At 32.7% G+C, this 16,110-nt stretch overlaps 1 protein-coding gene across 1 annotated transcript in view; it reads left to right on the forward strand.

Annotated features, from left to right (window-relative positions):
• LOC114324272 (growth factor receptor-bound protein 10-like) overlaps positions 1-15,809 on the forward strand; it is a 616,793-nt gene extending 600,984 nt beyond the window's left edge. Inside the window, exons 6-7 of the mRNA XM_050660652.1 lie at positions 14,619-14,836; positions 15,806-15,809. Coding sequence (XP_050516609.1) covers positions 14,619-14,836; positions 15,806-15,809 — 222 coding nt within the window. The remainder of the gene's footprint in view (positions 1-14,618; positions 14,837-15,805) is intronic.
• Positions 15,810-16,110: the final 301 nt, after the last annotated feature.

Here is a 16,110-nt window from a genome sequence, read left to right on the forward strand (position 1 = left end):
CAAACATATTATGTGCATAGCATTCTAACTTAGTTATACGAAAGTTATAGGAAATCAATCAACTTTGGTAAGCTCACAATGAAAGAGTAATTTATATAACAGGGTCTACGACTCACATTGTTAGATCTGTTATTTTTTAACACATTGTGTTTAAAAAAAAATTGAAGAAAAAGATCTTCTGTGTAAGAGGTATATTTATTTAAAGCCCCAATAAAAGGCCTCGTTAAAAAACAGAACGTTTTCGCTCTAAAGAGAGCATCATCAGTGTTCTAAGCCTAAAATAAGTATAACCATAATAATTAGTGAAGACAAGACTAAAAAATATAAAGGTTGACCAAGATAAAAAATTAGGTTATACTCACAAGCTCTACATGCTAAGCCCCCAAAAATACATGGTTAAAACCCTTAAAATTCCGACTAAAAGCCTTACATTGGCGTGTTATATAATAAACCCTGGCGATGGGTGAAATTTAAGAAAGATATGCTTTGGTAGCACCAAAAATTAATGTTTATTTAAAAATCCCGACGACGTGGTAATTAATCGATTTTAATTTTGCAAATTGCAAATGAAAGGTACAGTACACTTCTGTAAGCAAAAAAATTCAACTTGCTATCTGCTTTATTTTCAGTCCTGCAACATTAAAAAAAAATGAATTTTTTTTGCGAAAGCTGGATTGCAAAATTTATTTTGCAAAATCTATTAAACCGATCTTAATGAAATTTACAGTGTTGTTTAACTATATAATAAAGTTTTTCTGGGTAAAAAATGAAGATCCTAAGTGTAACATAAATGGTTGAAAAACGTAAAATGCGAATACTTGTTTTGTATGGTTTTTTTCGCAATTAGTGCTATTTTGAAACAAGGGTGACTATTTTTTAAATTTTTAAGCAATTTTATATTATAGGAAATTTAATTACGCAACTTTTATGTCAGTGCAACTTTTCTCAGAAATGAATATTTTTAAAGTTATAATCAAAAAACGAAGAAAAAAATCGAATTTTTCCTTCATTTTATGACATTTTGATTATTTAAACAATGTTCCGGACCTTTTTGAGAGGGAGGATAACTCAAATATTATTATTTGAGTTATTTTCAAGCAATTTCTGCAAAAAAATTTGGGTCACCTCTCCGGTGACCCAAACCGGACCTTTGGGTTAACGTCCATCTCAAAACAGATGCACCCTGGACTATCAGTAGAAAGACGTCAGAACTCGTGGCTGAAAGACATGAGAAGATTATTTGATCGTTCATCTGCAGACATTTTTCGTGCGGCAGTTTCCAAAACTACAATACATTATAAAATGCAATAGGCTCTGACGGTAATTAATGGACTTCAAATGTAGGTCTTAATATTATAATACCCTTTCTGCTAAATGCTGTATTTTGATCTTATTATCCCGGGGCATCTAGTACGTAATAAAAAATTCAATTTTTGATCAGCTTTTCAAGCATTCACATGACCAGCAAGGGAAATATTCTGAACTAATCCTGTCTGCATATATTCTAAAATTACCTATTTTTACTACCTAACGCTTTTCGATATGTCTGTGAATGATTTATTGTTCGAGTATGTGATATGTGATTACACTAATATGAAAAACAAATTACCATACAAGTAAATGAATCGTGACCGAATGATTTAACAGAAACAATCGACATTAAGAGCGGTGTAAAACAGGGTTGTATACTGTCTCTCACTCTGTTTATTATTGTCACGGACTGGCTCATGAGAAATAGCAGCAACGGTAAAACTGGGATACACTGGAATACCTTTAAATAATTAAAAGATCTTGAATACGCAGATGATGTATGCCTACTTTCAGCAAAGAGATAGAGCATGCAGAAAAAAGTGAGAAATTAGCCAAAGTTAAAAAAAAGGGTATGGGAGATAAACATGAATAAGTAATGGAGATTAACACACCGAGAGTGTTGTGACTGGCTGATTGACATCTAGTCCATGCTATTAAAAAAACACCGAGAGAAATGAGCATGAAATAGAAAATCTTCTTCTTCTTCTTCTTCTTCTTCTTCTTCTTCTTTGGGTGCTGTCTTCTTAGCGAAGGTTGGCGATGACTTCTACAAAGTATTCTCTATTTTGGGCTTTTCTTATTAGACTTTTTAAAAGCCTCATCCTGTCCATTCTTTGATGTTCCGCAGACAGGTCATTTGTCGTCTACCCGGGCCGCGTCTTTTTTCTATTTTCCCTTCTATAATAAGTTGAAGGAAGTTATACCTGTTGTGTCTAAATATGTGTCCAAGATAAGATGTTTTACGTTTCTTGACAATTTCTGTGAGTTCACGTTCATACGCCTTAAAACTCATTCATTTCTAACGTGGTCAATCCATGGAATTTTCAATATAGAATAGAAACCATGAGGGTCCATGGAGTAGAAAACCAAGAGCTGAACTCAGTGGAAGGAGTCAATTATCTAGGAAGCATACTGAACACGACAGGAGGAGCAGAGGAGGATATTCAAACACGAATTGGCAAAGCACAGGCAGCATACTATATGTAAAGTAAAATATGGAAATCTAATGAGATAAAACTGGACACCAAAGTAAAAAATCTTCAATAGTAATGGAAAGGCAGTACTATTATACGGATCACAAACTTAAAGAATAACAAAACACAACACTGGAAAGGTAAATTCCTTCATTAGTAAATGCTTAAGAACAATTCTAAGAATATTTTGGACCAACCGTATCACAAACTCAGGCTTATGAAAAAACTTGGAAGCAAGTCAGAGAAAAAGCACAAGAGGCAAGAATGACGGTAGATGCCCTATGTGCAGTGGGAACGAAGAGGATAAGTAATTAAAGATTATGAGCCTTTTGGACTGTTTTTTGTTCTTATCGCCATTGGGCATATGGTACGTAATAAAAAATTTCGTAACTGTAAATAATTTTACGAATGACGGTAGATGCCCTATGTGCAGTGGGAACGAAGAGGATAAGTAATTAAAGATTATGAGCCTTTTGGACTGTTTTTTGTTCTTATCGCCATTGGGCATATGGTACGTAATAAAAAATTTCGTAACTGTAAATAATTTTTAATCAGAATTTTAAGCATTCACATGAGCAACGCGCACAATTTTCTGAATAATCCCATCTAGACCAGGACGCATCTGTAAAAATATTAGAACATTCGGATGTTGAGAGGTGACTCATATTTTTTTGCAGAAATTGCTTGAAAATAACTCATATAATAATATTTGAGTTATCCTCCCACTCAAAAAGGTCCGGAATATTGCTTAAATAATCAAAATGCCAAAAAATGAAGGAAAAATTCGATTTTTTCTTTTTTTTATTATAACTTTAAAAGGATTCATTTTCGAGAAAAGTTGCACTGACATAAAAGTGGCGTAATTAAATTTCCTACAATATAGGATTAACTCAAAATTTTAAAAATTGTCACCCTTGTTGCAAAATAGCAATAATTTCGAAAAAAAAACCATAAAAAAACAAGTATTCGAATTTTACGTTTTTCAACCATTTATGCTACACATAGGGCCTTCATATTTCACCCAGAAAAACTTTATGATATGATAAAACGATACTGTAACTTTTTTAAGATCGGTTTAATAAATTTCGCAAAATAAATTTTGCAATCCAGCTTTCGCAAAAAATTCATTTTTTCAAAATGTTGCAGCACTCAAAATAAAGCAGACAGCAAGTTGATTTTTTTAGATATAAAAGAATACTGTACCTTTCATTTTCAATTTGCAAAATTAAAATCGGTTAACTACCACGGCGTCAGGAATTGTTTTAAATAAACATTAATTTTTGGTGCTACGCGCAGGACAACGGACACGTTCGCTCTGATTTGGCATTCCAATGACCTTTGATAATGATTGATAAATTTTGATTTTTAGTACATTTCGAAATAAATAAAAAAAACTGTTTATTGCAAAATAAAAACACGTACTCTGACCTTTGAAATAACACTTTTTTAGCAAAAACTTTCTTTGTTCATATATATTTTAATTTATAAAATAAAAGTGTATTATTTTTAAACATATGCAATTGTTTAAACAATTTTTCACAAACAATAATCAAATTAGTTTGATTTTTGTGGAATTAAAATATGAACATACAACAAAATATAGAGTAAGAAAATAATATATTAGATAAAGATTGGAAGAAATTTTAGTGGAAATCAACTTGTGTGAATCGAACACCGCTGTCCTGCGTGTAGCACCAAAAATTAATAGACGGAGAGGCAGCGCTGAAAAATCTATTTGAATTTAGTAAAGCTAGATTTTTCACAGTTGATTACTGTGAGTGTGTAGAGAAACATACTGCGGTCGGTCAAGCGAAACGTAGAACAGGGGTTACTGAGAGGGTATCAAAGTTGCTTTCCTACGAAGGTAATTATTTCCATTTACTAAGGCTGAAAATCAGTACACACATTCTAAATTAAATATAAATAAAAGTTATTATAGTCGGTCAGCTGTATGACGGGACAGAGCCGGTCGGTCGAGCCAATAGTCGATTGAGGAAATTAAGCATTTTGGCTCGCAATTTTTTCGTCCAGCATGGATTTACTTGAAATTTTCACAAAAGGTAGGAAATAGTCCAAGGATCATTTTCTATATCATGCCGCTATCATACGCTAAAACCTTGGGGGTGGTTGCCACCCCATCTCGGGGGTGGGAATTTTTTATTACATTTTAACCATGTAATTCGATGGAGAAGGTGATTCTAAGAAAAAAATGTTTTTTACATTTTCTTCGTAAAACTAATATTTTTCGAGTTATTCACGCTTAAAAATAACAGTTTTTCGACGAAAAATCGACTTTTTTAGAGGGTTTTTTGAGAATATCTCGAAAAATATGCATTTAATCAAAAAAACTGATGATATCAAAATTGTATCTTTTAGTAACACAAACCAAATTCTTTTAAAATAAATTTTTCTTTAAACTCCAATTTTTCCACAATTAGGCATTTTAAATAGGTCAAACTCCTTGAGTGTATTGACAATATAAATATAAAAGGAACTACAGAAAGGTGAAGACCAATTTTGAATTAGGAAGGTAGTTAGGGGGTTGTTTTCACTGATTTTTTCGTAGAGGAAAGCAGGTACCGACATTTTTTTGTAAGTAGCTTAATTTTCATGCTATAGACTTTTTATTATTATTTTTTGAAAGGTCTAATTGTATATTTGAAAAAAGATTATTTAAGTTTTCCTCGAAAAATGCAAATTTTTCCCATTATTTGGCTTTGAATATTTCAAATTGTGCATTTGACGAAAAAAGCTAACCTTTAACATGCCGTATCTCGGTTTGTATTCGTCTTAAAGATATTATAGGAAAAGAATTGGGTTTGTGTTACTAAAAGATACTATTTCGATATCCACAGTTTTTTTGATTAAATGCATATTTTTCGAGGTATTCTCAAAAAACCCTCTTAAAAAGTCGATTTTTTCGTCGAAAAACTGTTATTTTCAAGCGCGAATAACTCGAGTTAAAAGTTTTACGAAGAAAATGTAAAAAACATTTTTTTCTTAGAATCACTTTTTACATCGAATTACATGGTTAAAATGTAATAAAAAATTCCCACCCCCCGAGATGGGGTGGCAACCACCCCCAAGGTTTTAGCGAATGATAGCGGCATGATATAGAAAATGATCCTTGGACTATTCCCTACCTTCTGTGAAAATTTCAAGTAAATCCATGCTGGACGAAAAAATTGCGAGCCAAAATGCTTCATTTCCTCAATCGACTATTGGGGCCGACCGACCGGCTCTGTCCCGTCATACAGCTGACCGACTATAATAACTTTTATTTATATTTAATTTAGAATGTGTGTACTGATTTTCAGCCTTAGTAAATGGAAATAATTACCTTCGTAGGAAAGCAACTTTGATACCCTCTCAGTAACCCCTGTTCTACATTTCACTTGACCGACCGCAGTATGTTTCTCTACACACTCACAGTAATCAATTGTGAAAAATCTAGCTTTAGTAAATTCAAATAGATTTTTCAGCGCTGCCTCTTGGTCTATAATGTTTATTTAAAAAAATTCCTGACTCCGTGGTAGTTAACCGATTTTAATTTTGCAAATTGCAAATGAAAGGTACAGTATTCTTCTATTTGTAAAAAAATTAACTTGCTATCTGCTTTATTTTCAGTCTTGCAACATTTTGAAAAAATATTTTTTTTGCGAAAGCTGGATTGCAAAATTTATTTTGCAAAATCTATTAAACCGATCTTAACGAAATTTACAGTATTGTTTTATCATGTTATATAGTTTTTCTTTGTGGAATATGAAGGTCCTAAGTGTAACAGAAATGGTTAAAAAACGTAAAATGCGAATATTTGTTTTTTTTTATGTTTCTTTCGCAATTATTGCTATTTTGCAACAAGGGTAACATTTTTAAAAAATTTTAACCAATCTTATATTGTAGGAATTTTAATTACGCAACTTTTATTTTTGTGCAACTTTTCTCGGAAGTGAATACTTTTAAATTTTAATCAAAAAAACGAAGAAAAAAATCGATTTTTCCTTCATGTTTTGACATTTTGATTATTTAAACAATGTTCCGGACCACATATTGTACTAAAATTACAGATTTATAGAATTTTACTGAATGTTAATTTGGTTCAATAGATAGCACAGTTTTATATAAAAACGCTCTTCGATATGTCAGTGAATGATTTATTGTTCGAGTATATGATTACCCGAATATGGAAAATAAATTACCATACAAGTAAATGAATCGTGACCGGTTACCCCAGATAGATCTGATAAAATGGGCATGGGGAAAGGATAATGAAATAATTAATCAAATTGTTGATGGCTAGTTAAGTACGAAATTATTCTTGGACGAAGTCGGAATACAAATTAGGCGAAAATGTATGCAAACAATCAACAAAGCGGAATCGGGAAGTTGAAGAAGGAAAATTGTTTTCAATAAAGTTGGTTTGTTTATTTAAACGACAAGTTTGCTACTGTAAAACGGTTTCATTCATGAAACAACTTTTTATTAGAGTTTTACTTTACATCTATTAATTGGATTCTCAATAAAATACGCTATAGGTATGGATAAATTAAGAACTTATTATACAGGGTGTTTCATTAATAATTGTCCATATAGTAACTGGAGAAACCTTACCACAAAATACGAAGATTTAACCTAAAACACTTAAGAGGATCGGTACGTATTTTCGGCTGCAATGCTATTCAAATGGGGGTTCATTTTTTTCGAATCCTGAGAAAACTAATAAGTATTTTTGAAAAATTTTAACGCAGAATGAAAGATTACGTTATTAGCGAGGGTCGAAAGTCCCTGAGAACTTCTATAATGTTTATTTTAATAAGTTACAGGGGTGAAAAACTAAGAGAAAATTTAGTGTGATTTTTAATTTCAAATATATCATTCAAAATAAACTTTTTATTTATTCTAAGGGACTTTCGGCCCTCTGTAATAATCTAGTCTTTCATTCTGCGTTTAAATTTTTCAAAAATATTTATTGCTTTTTTCAGGATTCGAAAAAAATGAATACAATGCCGTGGTAATATTTTCCAAATCTATCTTTGTCTTACAACGCACTTAGCCGAATATAGTCAGACACTGACAATCAGTGACAATTTTAAATATTTGACATTGCATCGGGAATATGTTGAGTTATTGATTAAATATTATTGATATATAGTGTATTTGATAAATAATTGATTTAAGACGTGAACTTAATAAAAAGTTATTTATTGTGTATTATTTGTGGAAGATCCAAGCAGAGAATACATCAGGATAATATATTCTGTGATCCAAGTATTTTGTTGTTAAAGATGTTCAAAATTGTAAGCGTTCCATAACAATATATTATTAAAAAATCACTTTACCACTTTTCCTCTTTTCTCGATTGAGTATTAGTCTCTGTTGTACAAATAAATTATTACAATCACTGAATACATAGTTAGTGAAAAAATTATAACATTTATTAACTGAATTAATAATTTGCAATTATAAAAATAACAGTTATCCAAGAACATTCAAAACCCATCTCTTTAAATTAATGATGACATTTTCAAGTACAATGACATTCTAGTAATGTTTACATATCTATACCAGTGTGAATTTTACTACACGTAATTTGCCGTGTAAAGAGAGAAAAAGTAGGGATACAAGTAAAATATTTGCGAATTATGTACCCATAGCCTTAAATAAAATGTGGTTCCTTACTGAGTTACAGGGTGTTTTATTTTAAAATTTAAAAAATTTTCTGCTCAGCATTTTAAAACTATTCGACGTATCCTTTTCATACTTGGCAGGAAGTATAAGTACTGTACAAACTACTAAATTATGTTAAACAAACGTTTGTGGCTCTTACCAGAGGCGTAGACGGGGGAAGGAGAATGGTTGACCCTTTCCAAATTCTACGCTACTGGCGAAATTGCTTTTTTAGTTCAATTTTTGGATTCTCCAATATGTACTTTCTATAAAAATAATATACTCTTCATTCGTAACGATAAAGTCATTAGTTTTCGAGATATTTGAAGTTAAAAATGGAACGACACGGTTATTTTGATCAGTGTATTGTGTCGCTTCAATTTTAATTTCAAATATCTCGAAAACTATTAATTTTATCGTTACGAATGAAGAGTATATTATTTACATAAAAAGTATTGCAAAATCAAAAAATTACACTAAAATAGCAATTTCGTCAGTGGCGTAGAATTTGGGAAGGGTCAACCAGTCAATTCCCCCTGTCGTACGCCTCTGGTAGTAGCTAGAAACGTATATTTATATTAATTTAGTAGGGTGTACAGTACCTACACTTTCTGCTAAGTATGATAAGGATACGCCAAATAGTTTTAAAGTAGTGGGTACAAATAATTTTTAAATTTTAATCATTATGAATCAATATCATAAATTAATCAAAATAACTGTGCCGTTTCATATTTTACTTCAAATATCTCAAAAACTAATGACTTTATCGTTACCAATGAAAAGTATATTATTTACGTAGAAAGTATTGGAGAATCTAAAAATGGCACCAAAATAGTAATTCCTCCAGTGGCGTAGAATTTGAGAAGGGTCAACCATTCACCATCCCCTGTCGTACGCCTCTGGTAGTAGCTAGAAACGTTTGTTTACTATAATTTAGTAGGGTGTCTAGTAGTCGCACTTTCTGCCAAGTATGAAAAGGATAAGTCGAATAGGTTTAAAATGCGGAGCAAAAATAGTTTTTAATATTTTAGATAAAACACCCTGTAACTCAGTAAGGAACCACATTTTATTTAAGTGTTTTAGGTTAAATCTTCGTATTTTGTGCTAAGATTTCTCCAGTTGCTATATGGACAATTATTAATGAAACACCCTGTATAAAGCATAGAGATCAAGCAGGTTTTAGGAAAAACTTTGGCACTAACGACCACCTTCACTGCATAAAAGGGATTTAGAAAAATTCATCGTATACAACCGACCATTGGTCATAGCTTTCGTAGACTTTCGCAAAGCATTTGATACGATAGAAATTAACAGCATATTGAGAGCGCCGGAGGAAAGTCGTATAGATTATCGATACTCCAAACTTATACAATAATGCAACCATGACCGTCGGTCTACATAAGCATACCAAATCTATAAAAATCAAAAGAGGAACTAGACAAAGAGACACGTTATCTCCCAAACTCTTTACGGCAGTTAATTGCACATGCTGTCAAACAATTGGAGTGGGACTCCAAAGGAATAAATATCGACGACGAAAGGCTCTTCCACCTACGACTCGCAGACGATATAATTCTTATAACAGACAACTTAAAAGAGATTAGAACTATGCTTACTGAGTTAGATTCCGCCTGTAATAAAGTTGGTTTAAACATAAATTTTGGAAAGACACAATACATGACAAACCTGGTACCAAGGGAAAATCCAAAAGTCGACTTTAGCGAAATAGCATTGGTCGCATTAGCATGGGCCGCATATGGAGCTCTATCAGACATCTTCAAGAGCAACATGTCAAATTATCTGAAAAAGAAGACCTTCGACCAATGTGTGCTTCCAGTTATGACTTACGGCGCCGAAATACTATCGTTAACCCAGGCCACAGCAACCAAACTTAGAGTGGGCCAAAGAAGAATGGAGCGGTCACTACTTGAACTGACTCACAAAGACAGAGCTAGAAACGAGGAAATTAGAAGAAGGACAGGAGTCACAGATGTCATAGGGCGAATAGAATAGCTGAAATGGAATTGGGCGGACCATGTAGCCAGAACGAATGACGGGAGGTGGACATAAAAAATTACAGTGTGGAGACCACGAAAAGATAGGAGAAGTAGAGGTAGACCACCTAAACGATGGACAAACGACGTCAAAAGGCTTGCTGTAATTGGTTGCAGTAAGCTTAAGACTGTAACGGTGCGAAGGTCACTAGTATTTTCGAATCGCTGACACTTTCGCTATACCCTCTATTTTAAATTCGTTAAAACCAAGTTTGTGTTTCAGAGAATTGTCGATTCTCACAAATTTATGGTATTACGTAATTCGTTCTCGATTCTCATGATATTTATATCTCTTTTATCTGAGGGGTCTCGATGTGTGTTGTATCGCCAAAGTGATCTTTAGCTATAAATCTTTCACTAATGTGTTTTTGGCGACTGTGAGACTGGAAAATGTTTATCTTAGGGCCTTAGTTGTGAAGACAGCTAAATCAGTGCTTTTCATGGGAAGAGTGGGTGGTAGTATCTGCTGGGATCCGTTTTGTATATTCTTTTGGTGATTGGACGAGCTGTTTTGGTTTACGTCAGAAGGTTTAACCCAGAGCGTATTTTGCATTCTCCTATTGGTTAAGATTTTGATTAAGTGATTGTCTTAGGTATGTAATTGGTCGTTGAGGATTATCGATGTGGAAATCGAATCATTTTGGAAGGGGCGTTTGGTTTCTGAGGATTGAGTCTGAGAGATCGAAAAGGCAGTTACGTTTGAGCTGCTAAGAAGATTAAGATGTAGTTGAATTTGAGTTTTCTATAAACTATGAAAACAACCATTCATTGATATAGTTTTAATGTATCTATTCCTTTGTAAAGTGACATTTAGTGAAGTGAACTGTGCCTTGGAATTGCCTTGAACCAACCAAGAGAAGATACAGGACTAGTATACAGGGTATTATTTTTTATGTTAACTTTACATTTTCTTTTTGGTAAATATGATCTCTCTTTGTAAAACCGCAAGAGATCGCAGTTCCTTTTAATTTTATTTTATTTTGTTTCAATAAAAAATGTTTGATTCATTGCAAAATATTATTTATTATTGTCTTTTCCCTTTCTCTTGTTTCGTAAGTACAACAAAGATTTACACTACAACATAAGTATTTTATATATTTTGTATTGACTAGGTTTTTGTTTAATTTTTGATTTAACTATCTTTTCTTTTACGTTTAGATTATTGTATATTTATGGTTCCCACAAGGAAACCAGTGGCGCCCAATATATTTCCTTTTATTTGATATTCTTATTTGATTTTTCAATTTTTTTTATTCTAAGCTAATAAGAGGATATTAATAACATCCCGTTAAAAACCAGGGCCGCCGCTATCATGTGTGCAAAGTGTGCATCGCACACGGGCGGCCGATTATAGGGGCGGCCAAAAGCAGTCCACTGATGATAAATTTTTTTAAAACGAAAATAAATTCAAAAAACAAATAGTAATGATTCAGATATTTCTATAAACTCTAATATTCCAAACAATCTAAAAAAAAATGCCAGAAAATGTTATTTATTATATGAACTGCCCTTTTGCAGCTGTAATTATAAAGTAGTTCTGGGAATGCTTTTTAATTCAAAGTGGCTGGAGGTTTTTGGACTTTAAAGATTATTTTTATCTACGTGGTCCATATGCGAATTTTTAACATTCTGAACATTTTTGATTTGTTAAGAGAGTACAACACGACAATAGGATACTTTCCAAGAATTTAGATAAGTGCTTGTTAAGTTGCTCTCATTGAGTAATAAAAAAGTATTTTTTATTAATCGATGGTTTAAAAAAATCTTTTGTATTACTCGATGATTGCTCTGGTATAATATTGTTCCTTTATGCTTATGTATGGTTATATATGGGTTATAGTTCAGTCTAAATTGAGAATTTGATGATTTTAGACAAGATTTTGATAAACGATTTTGTTTGTAATTGATATATAGTAGTGTGCTCGTTTCTTTTGCACACTACTCTATTTCAAATAGGCCTGGATCCCGCGTGCAAAAAAATCGATTAATAGCAAGCTGAAAATTTGTTAATAACTTAACGGTGTCTAGTCGTGCAAACTTTGATGTACGGGAACACTGGAACAGGGGAAGATTTAATTGTGGAACAGTTTAAAAATTTATAACGTCAGATTACGAAAGCGTCCCATATATTTTGTCGAACAGAACATCCAATTGATTTGTTACCCTTTCATTAAACTCTCCTGCAAAAATCAGACTGCTATTACTAACCAACATGATTCCTGTCATTTGACATGTTCTTCGTTTCCACTTTTTCCTTTCATTTCTAACCTGTTCCACAATTAAAACTTCCCCTGTTCCAGTGTTCCCATACATCAAAGTTTGTCCGATTAGATTAGATTATTAACAAATTTTCAGCTTGCTATTTTTTTTGGTAGGCGGGATCTAGGTCTAAAAGTAACGTCGAGATCAAAGCAATTATTTGTCATATTTATACCCGGTACGGTTACGATGTGTCTCCTGCACATTTCTTTAAATACAGTCGAACCCGCTTATTAGAATACCGCTTAAAGAAATATCCCTGTTTAAGGAATAGACATTTGAGGTACCGAAACCTTTCTATTAGCGACCAATGATAGGTTATTAAAATATCATGGTTGTAGGAATATCTTTGATTGTCACCAAGGCTATTCCAATAAGCAGGTTCGACTGTACTAATACCTTTGTTGAAACGACTAAAGTGTTAAAGGGGGGGCGGCAAATATTAAGTTGCACACGGGCGGCCAACACTTTAGCGGCGTCCCTGTTAAAAACCACTCCCATATCTCTTCCTTTACTGAGCAACCGAGGACATGTTCTTGAAATATGTAACACGTTACATCCCCTTATATGACATATCAACATCTTGTCAAATTTCTATTTTTTATTATTACTACATTTCGTCGTAACATATATTTTTGTCGCGGCAACGCGTTAATAGTCTTATAAGACCGACAGAACTGGAAGAAATTAGGGGAGGCCTATATTCAACTTTGGATGAAGAAGGCTGTATGATGATAGAAATCATAAATTATAACGAATGAAAAATTTTTTGAGAAAGAGCTTTACCAAAAATCTGTTGTTTATTTGTCAGAATATTAATATTTAAAATATTTTAAGGAAAAAATAAAATTTTAACATAGAATGTCCAAATATACCAATGACATAAAATATTTATATTTAGGTACGTCGTTGACAAATTTCTACCCTAAAATTACAATTGTAATTTTATCCGCTGCGAAAGTACTGTCATGATAGATTACCTTTGTTTTAAATTAGCTGTATTCGCATCATGGATTGGTTATTAATTTGAGTATTTTAATTGTCAACCAATTATACATCTACAAGTATAAGTCGCTTTAGTATAGAAATACCCCTCAACGAATACATAATTTTCGAAGTTGTATGTATAATAATCACGGACGCACGTTTTTCTCTGTCACTTCGAGCTTAATGCGTTAGAGCGAATTCGACAAACTATGACGCACCGAAAAAAGGGTTTGGGATCAACTGTAAAACGGTCACTATCACAGTGGTAGTTGCCAAACTCGTCCGATACGTCTAAAAGGTGGGAAACTATCAATATAATATAAATTTATAGCTTTGTATCGCTAAATTTCGCACCTACTAGTTTCATCTCTTATCTCACAACATAATATGGTTTCCATCTTTCGCGTTATTTTGCCGGTTATTAGCGTGCTCATCATTGTATACAAGCCATATTTAGTATCAGCCGCAACATCTATTTAATTGGACATATTTTTCTTTCTTATTACTATCTACTCTACTGTATGTCATACACATTTGGTGTTGTATATAAAAATAGTGATTACAAGGTACAAAACCAATTACGGGGACATACTCCAATAAAAAAATAGCACTGCACTGCACTAGGTATATAAAACTTTGAAGAAAAATATGAATGATAATGGGTATTTTCCCTGCGTAGATCACTATCATTGAAATATTCAGCATTGTGATTTAATCTGCTGTTGCAGGATTCTTAAAAAATATAAAAACTTACAGTGTCTTGTGGGATTGTTTCTATTCCCACTATAATTAAAGATGACCCATTTTGCACCAACTTAATCTTTACATTCCGGGTTTACATTCTGATTTACTTTGTACTGTTTCGTTGACTGCATGCTGTCACTAACACAAGATTTCGGCGGTTTGCTAAGCATTTTTGCAAAATGTGCGCATTTGTTTACTATCTCTTCATATATCTTTAGCGTTGCCTGTCTTTTTGCTTTTGCTTTTTTATTTGCTTCCAGTTAACTTTATAGGGACATTTGTGGCCCATATTTGTTTTTTTGATAAGAGAAATCCTAACGTACAAATTCAGATCATTTCAGAGCAAGATATAGAATTTAGCACTATCGATCTATATACATACTAACTACATATTTTGTTTCAGTACTTGGTAATCCAAGAAGGTATGTGCCCTGTGATATTTTCCCACATCTGGATCCGGGACGAGAAAAAGAAAATCTGGATAAAGACGTATATGTTACTTAGGGACCAAAGACTCTTCATTTCTCAAAAAATCCACTCGCTTGCCAAATTTATGAGGATGCCCAAGGAACAAGCACTAGAACTGGTAAGTTCTTTGAATATTTTTACTTGCTGCTTTAAGTATTTTCAGCTATATATATATATATATATATATATATATATATATATATATATATATATACAGTGCTGTTTTTGTGACGGTACGCGCCGGTACGCCGTACCGGCACCTTTTGGGACAAAAAATTAAAAAAACAACCAAATTATTAACAAATTCCTGAATTTTTTCCTTGCTCCCAAATAGCTTTAAAACGCCCTTATTGAGGCTAAATTTAAAAAGTTTTCCCGGGGAGAGACCCCCTTTATGAACCCTCCACAGACCCCCCGAAACATTGCGTACCGGAACCTTTATTGTTACAAAAACAGCACTGTATATATATATATATATATATATATATATATATATATAAAAACATGAGATGTAGATCCTTGAAACACACTCAGTGATCAAAAGATCCAAGGTTAATGGTTTGACGACCACTCGTACGAAATCAAACAGATGAAATAGAGAATGTGGAAAAATCCCCTTACGAAATGGTGGATGTGTGAATTGTTCGTAAGGGGATTTTTCCACATTCTCTATTTCATCTGTTTTATATATATATATATACATCCCGCTATTAAATTGGCATCTTTTCACGTTGCAGTCATTTGGCATCACCTAGAAATGCTATCATTTTCTAGGTATAATCCGTGAATGTTCGCTTAGTACACTTCTTTAAGCTTGGCACCGTTGTCGGATTTTCAGTAATCCGATTTATTTATATATTTTATTCCTTACACTATAACGACAATTTGACCCCCGTAGGTCAAAAACATTGCTTAAACATCACTTTGGCAACAACAGGATGTTGCCAAGATATACATTTTTACGGAAAAGACAGTACCTAGTTAGATACATAATATCGATCGCTTCACGTTACAAGTCTTCCACTCGCACTCAGGTAAAAACCAGTTGTAGGCTCTTTTGTCTGAACGGGTCCCTGAATGAGTTTAATAATTCACTTTTATTGTGTATTTTGTTTCGTTTAGTTGAAATATCAGATTTTGTTTGTAACGAATTTCATAATAGATATTTAAATTATTTTTTTGTTAACAAAAACAAATTTTAAAGTTTGACATTTGAAAAATTAATTTTATATTGCCATTTTCATGACATGGTCAATGGTTAATTGCATTTATAATAATTTAATGGGTCATTGCGAAACAATATACAGTGCGTCCATAAAGTAACGCATAAATTCATTATTTCACAAACCGGACACTTTCAGGAAAAATACCGAAACAGGTCGATTTTTATTTTTAAATTACAATTTATTGGCATACATATCATACTA

This window comes from Diabrotica virgifera, chromosome 1 (assembly GCF_917563875.1).
Source record: "Diabrotica virgifera virgifera chromosome 1, PGI_DIABVI_V3a".
NCBI lineage: Eukaryota > Metazoa > Arthropoda > Insecta > Coleoptera > Chrysomelidae > Diabrotica > Diabrotica virgifera.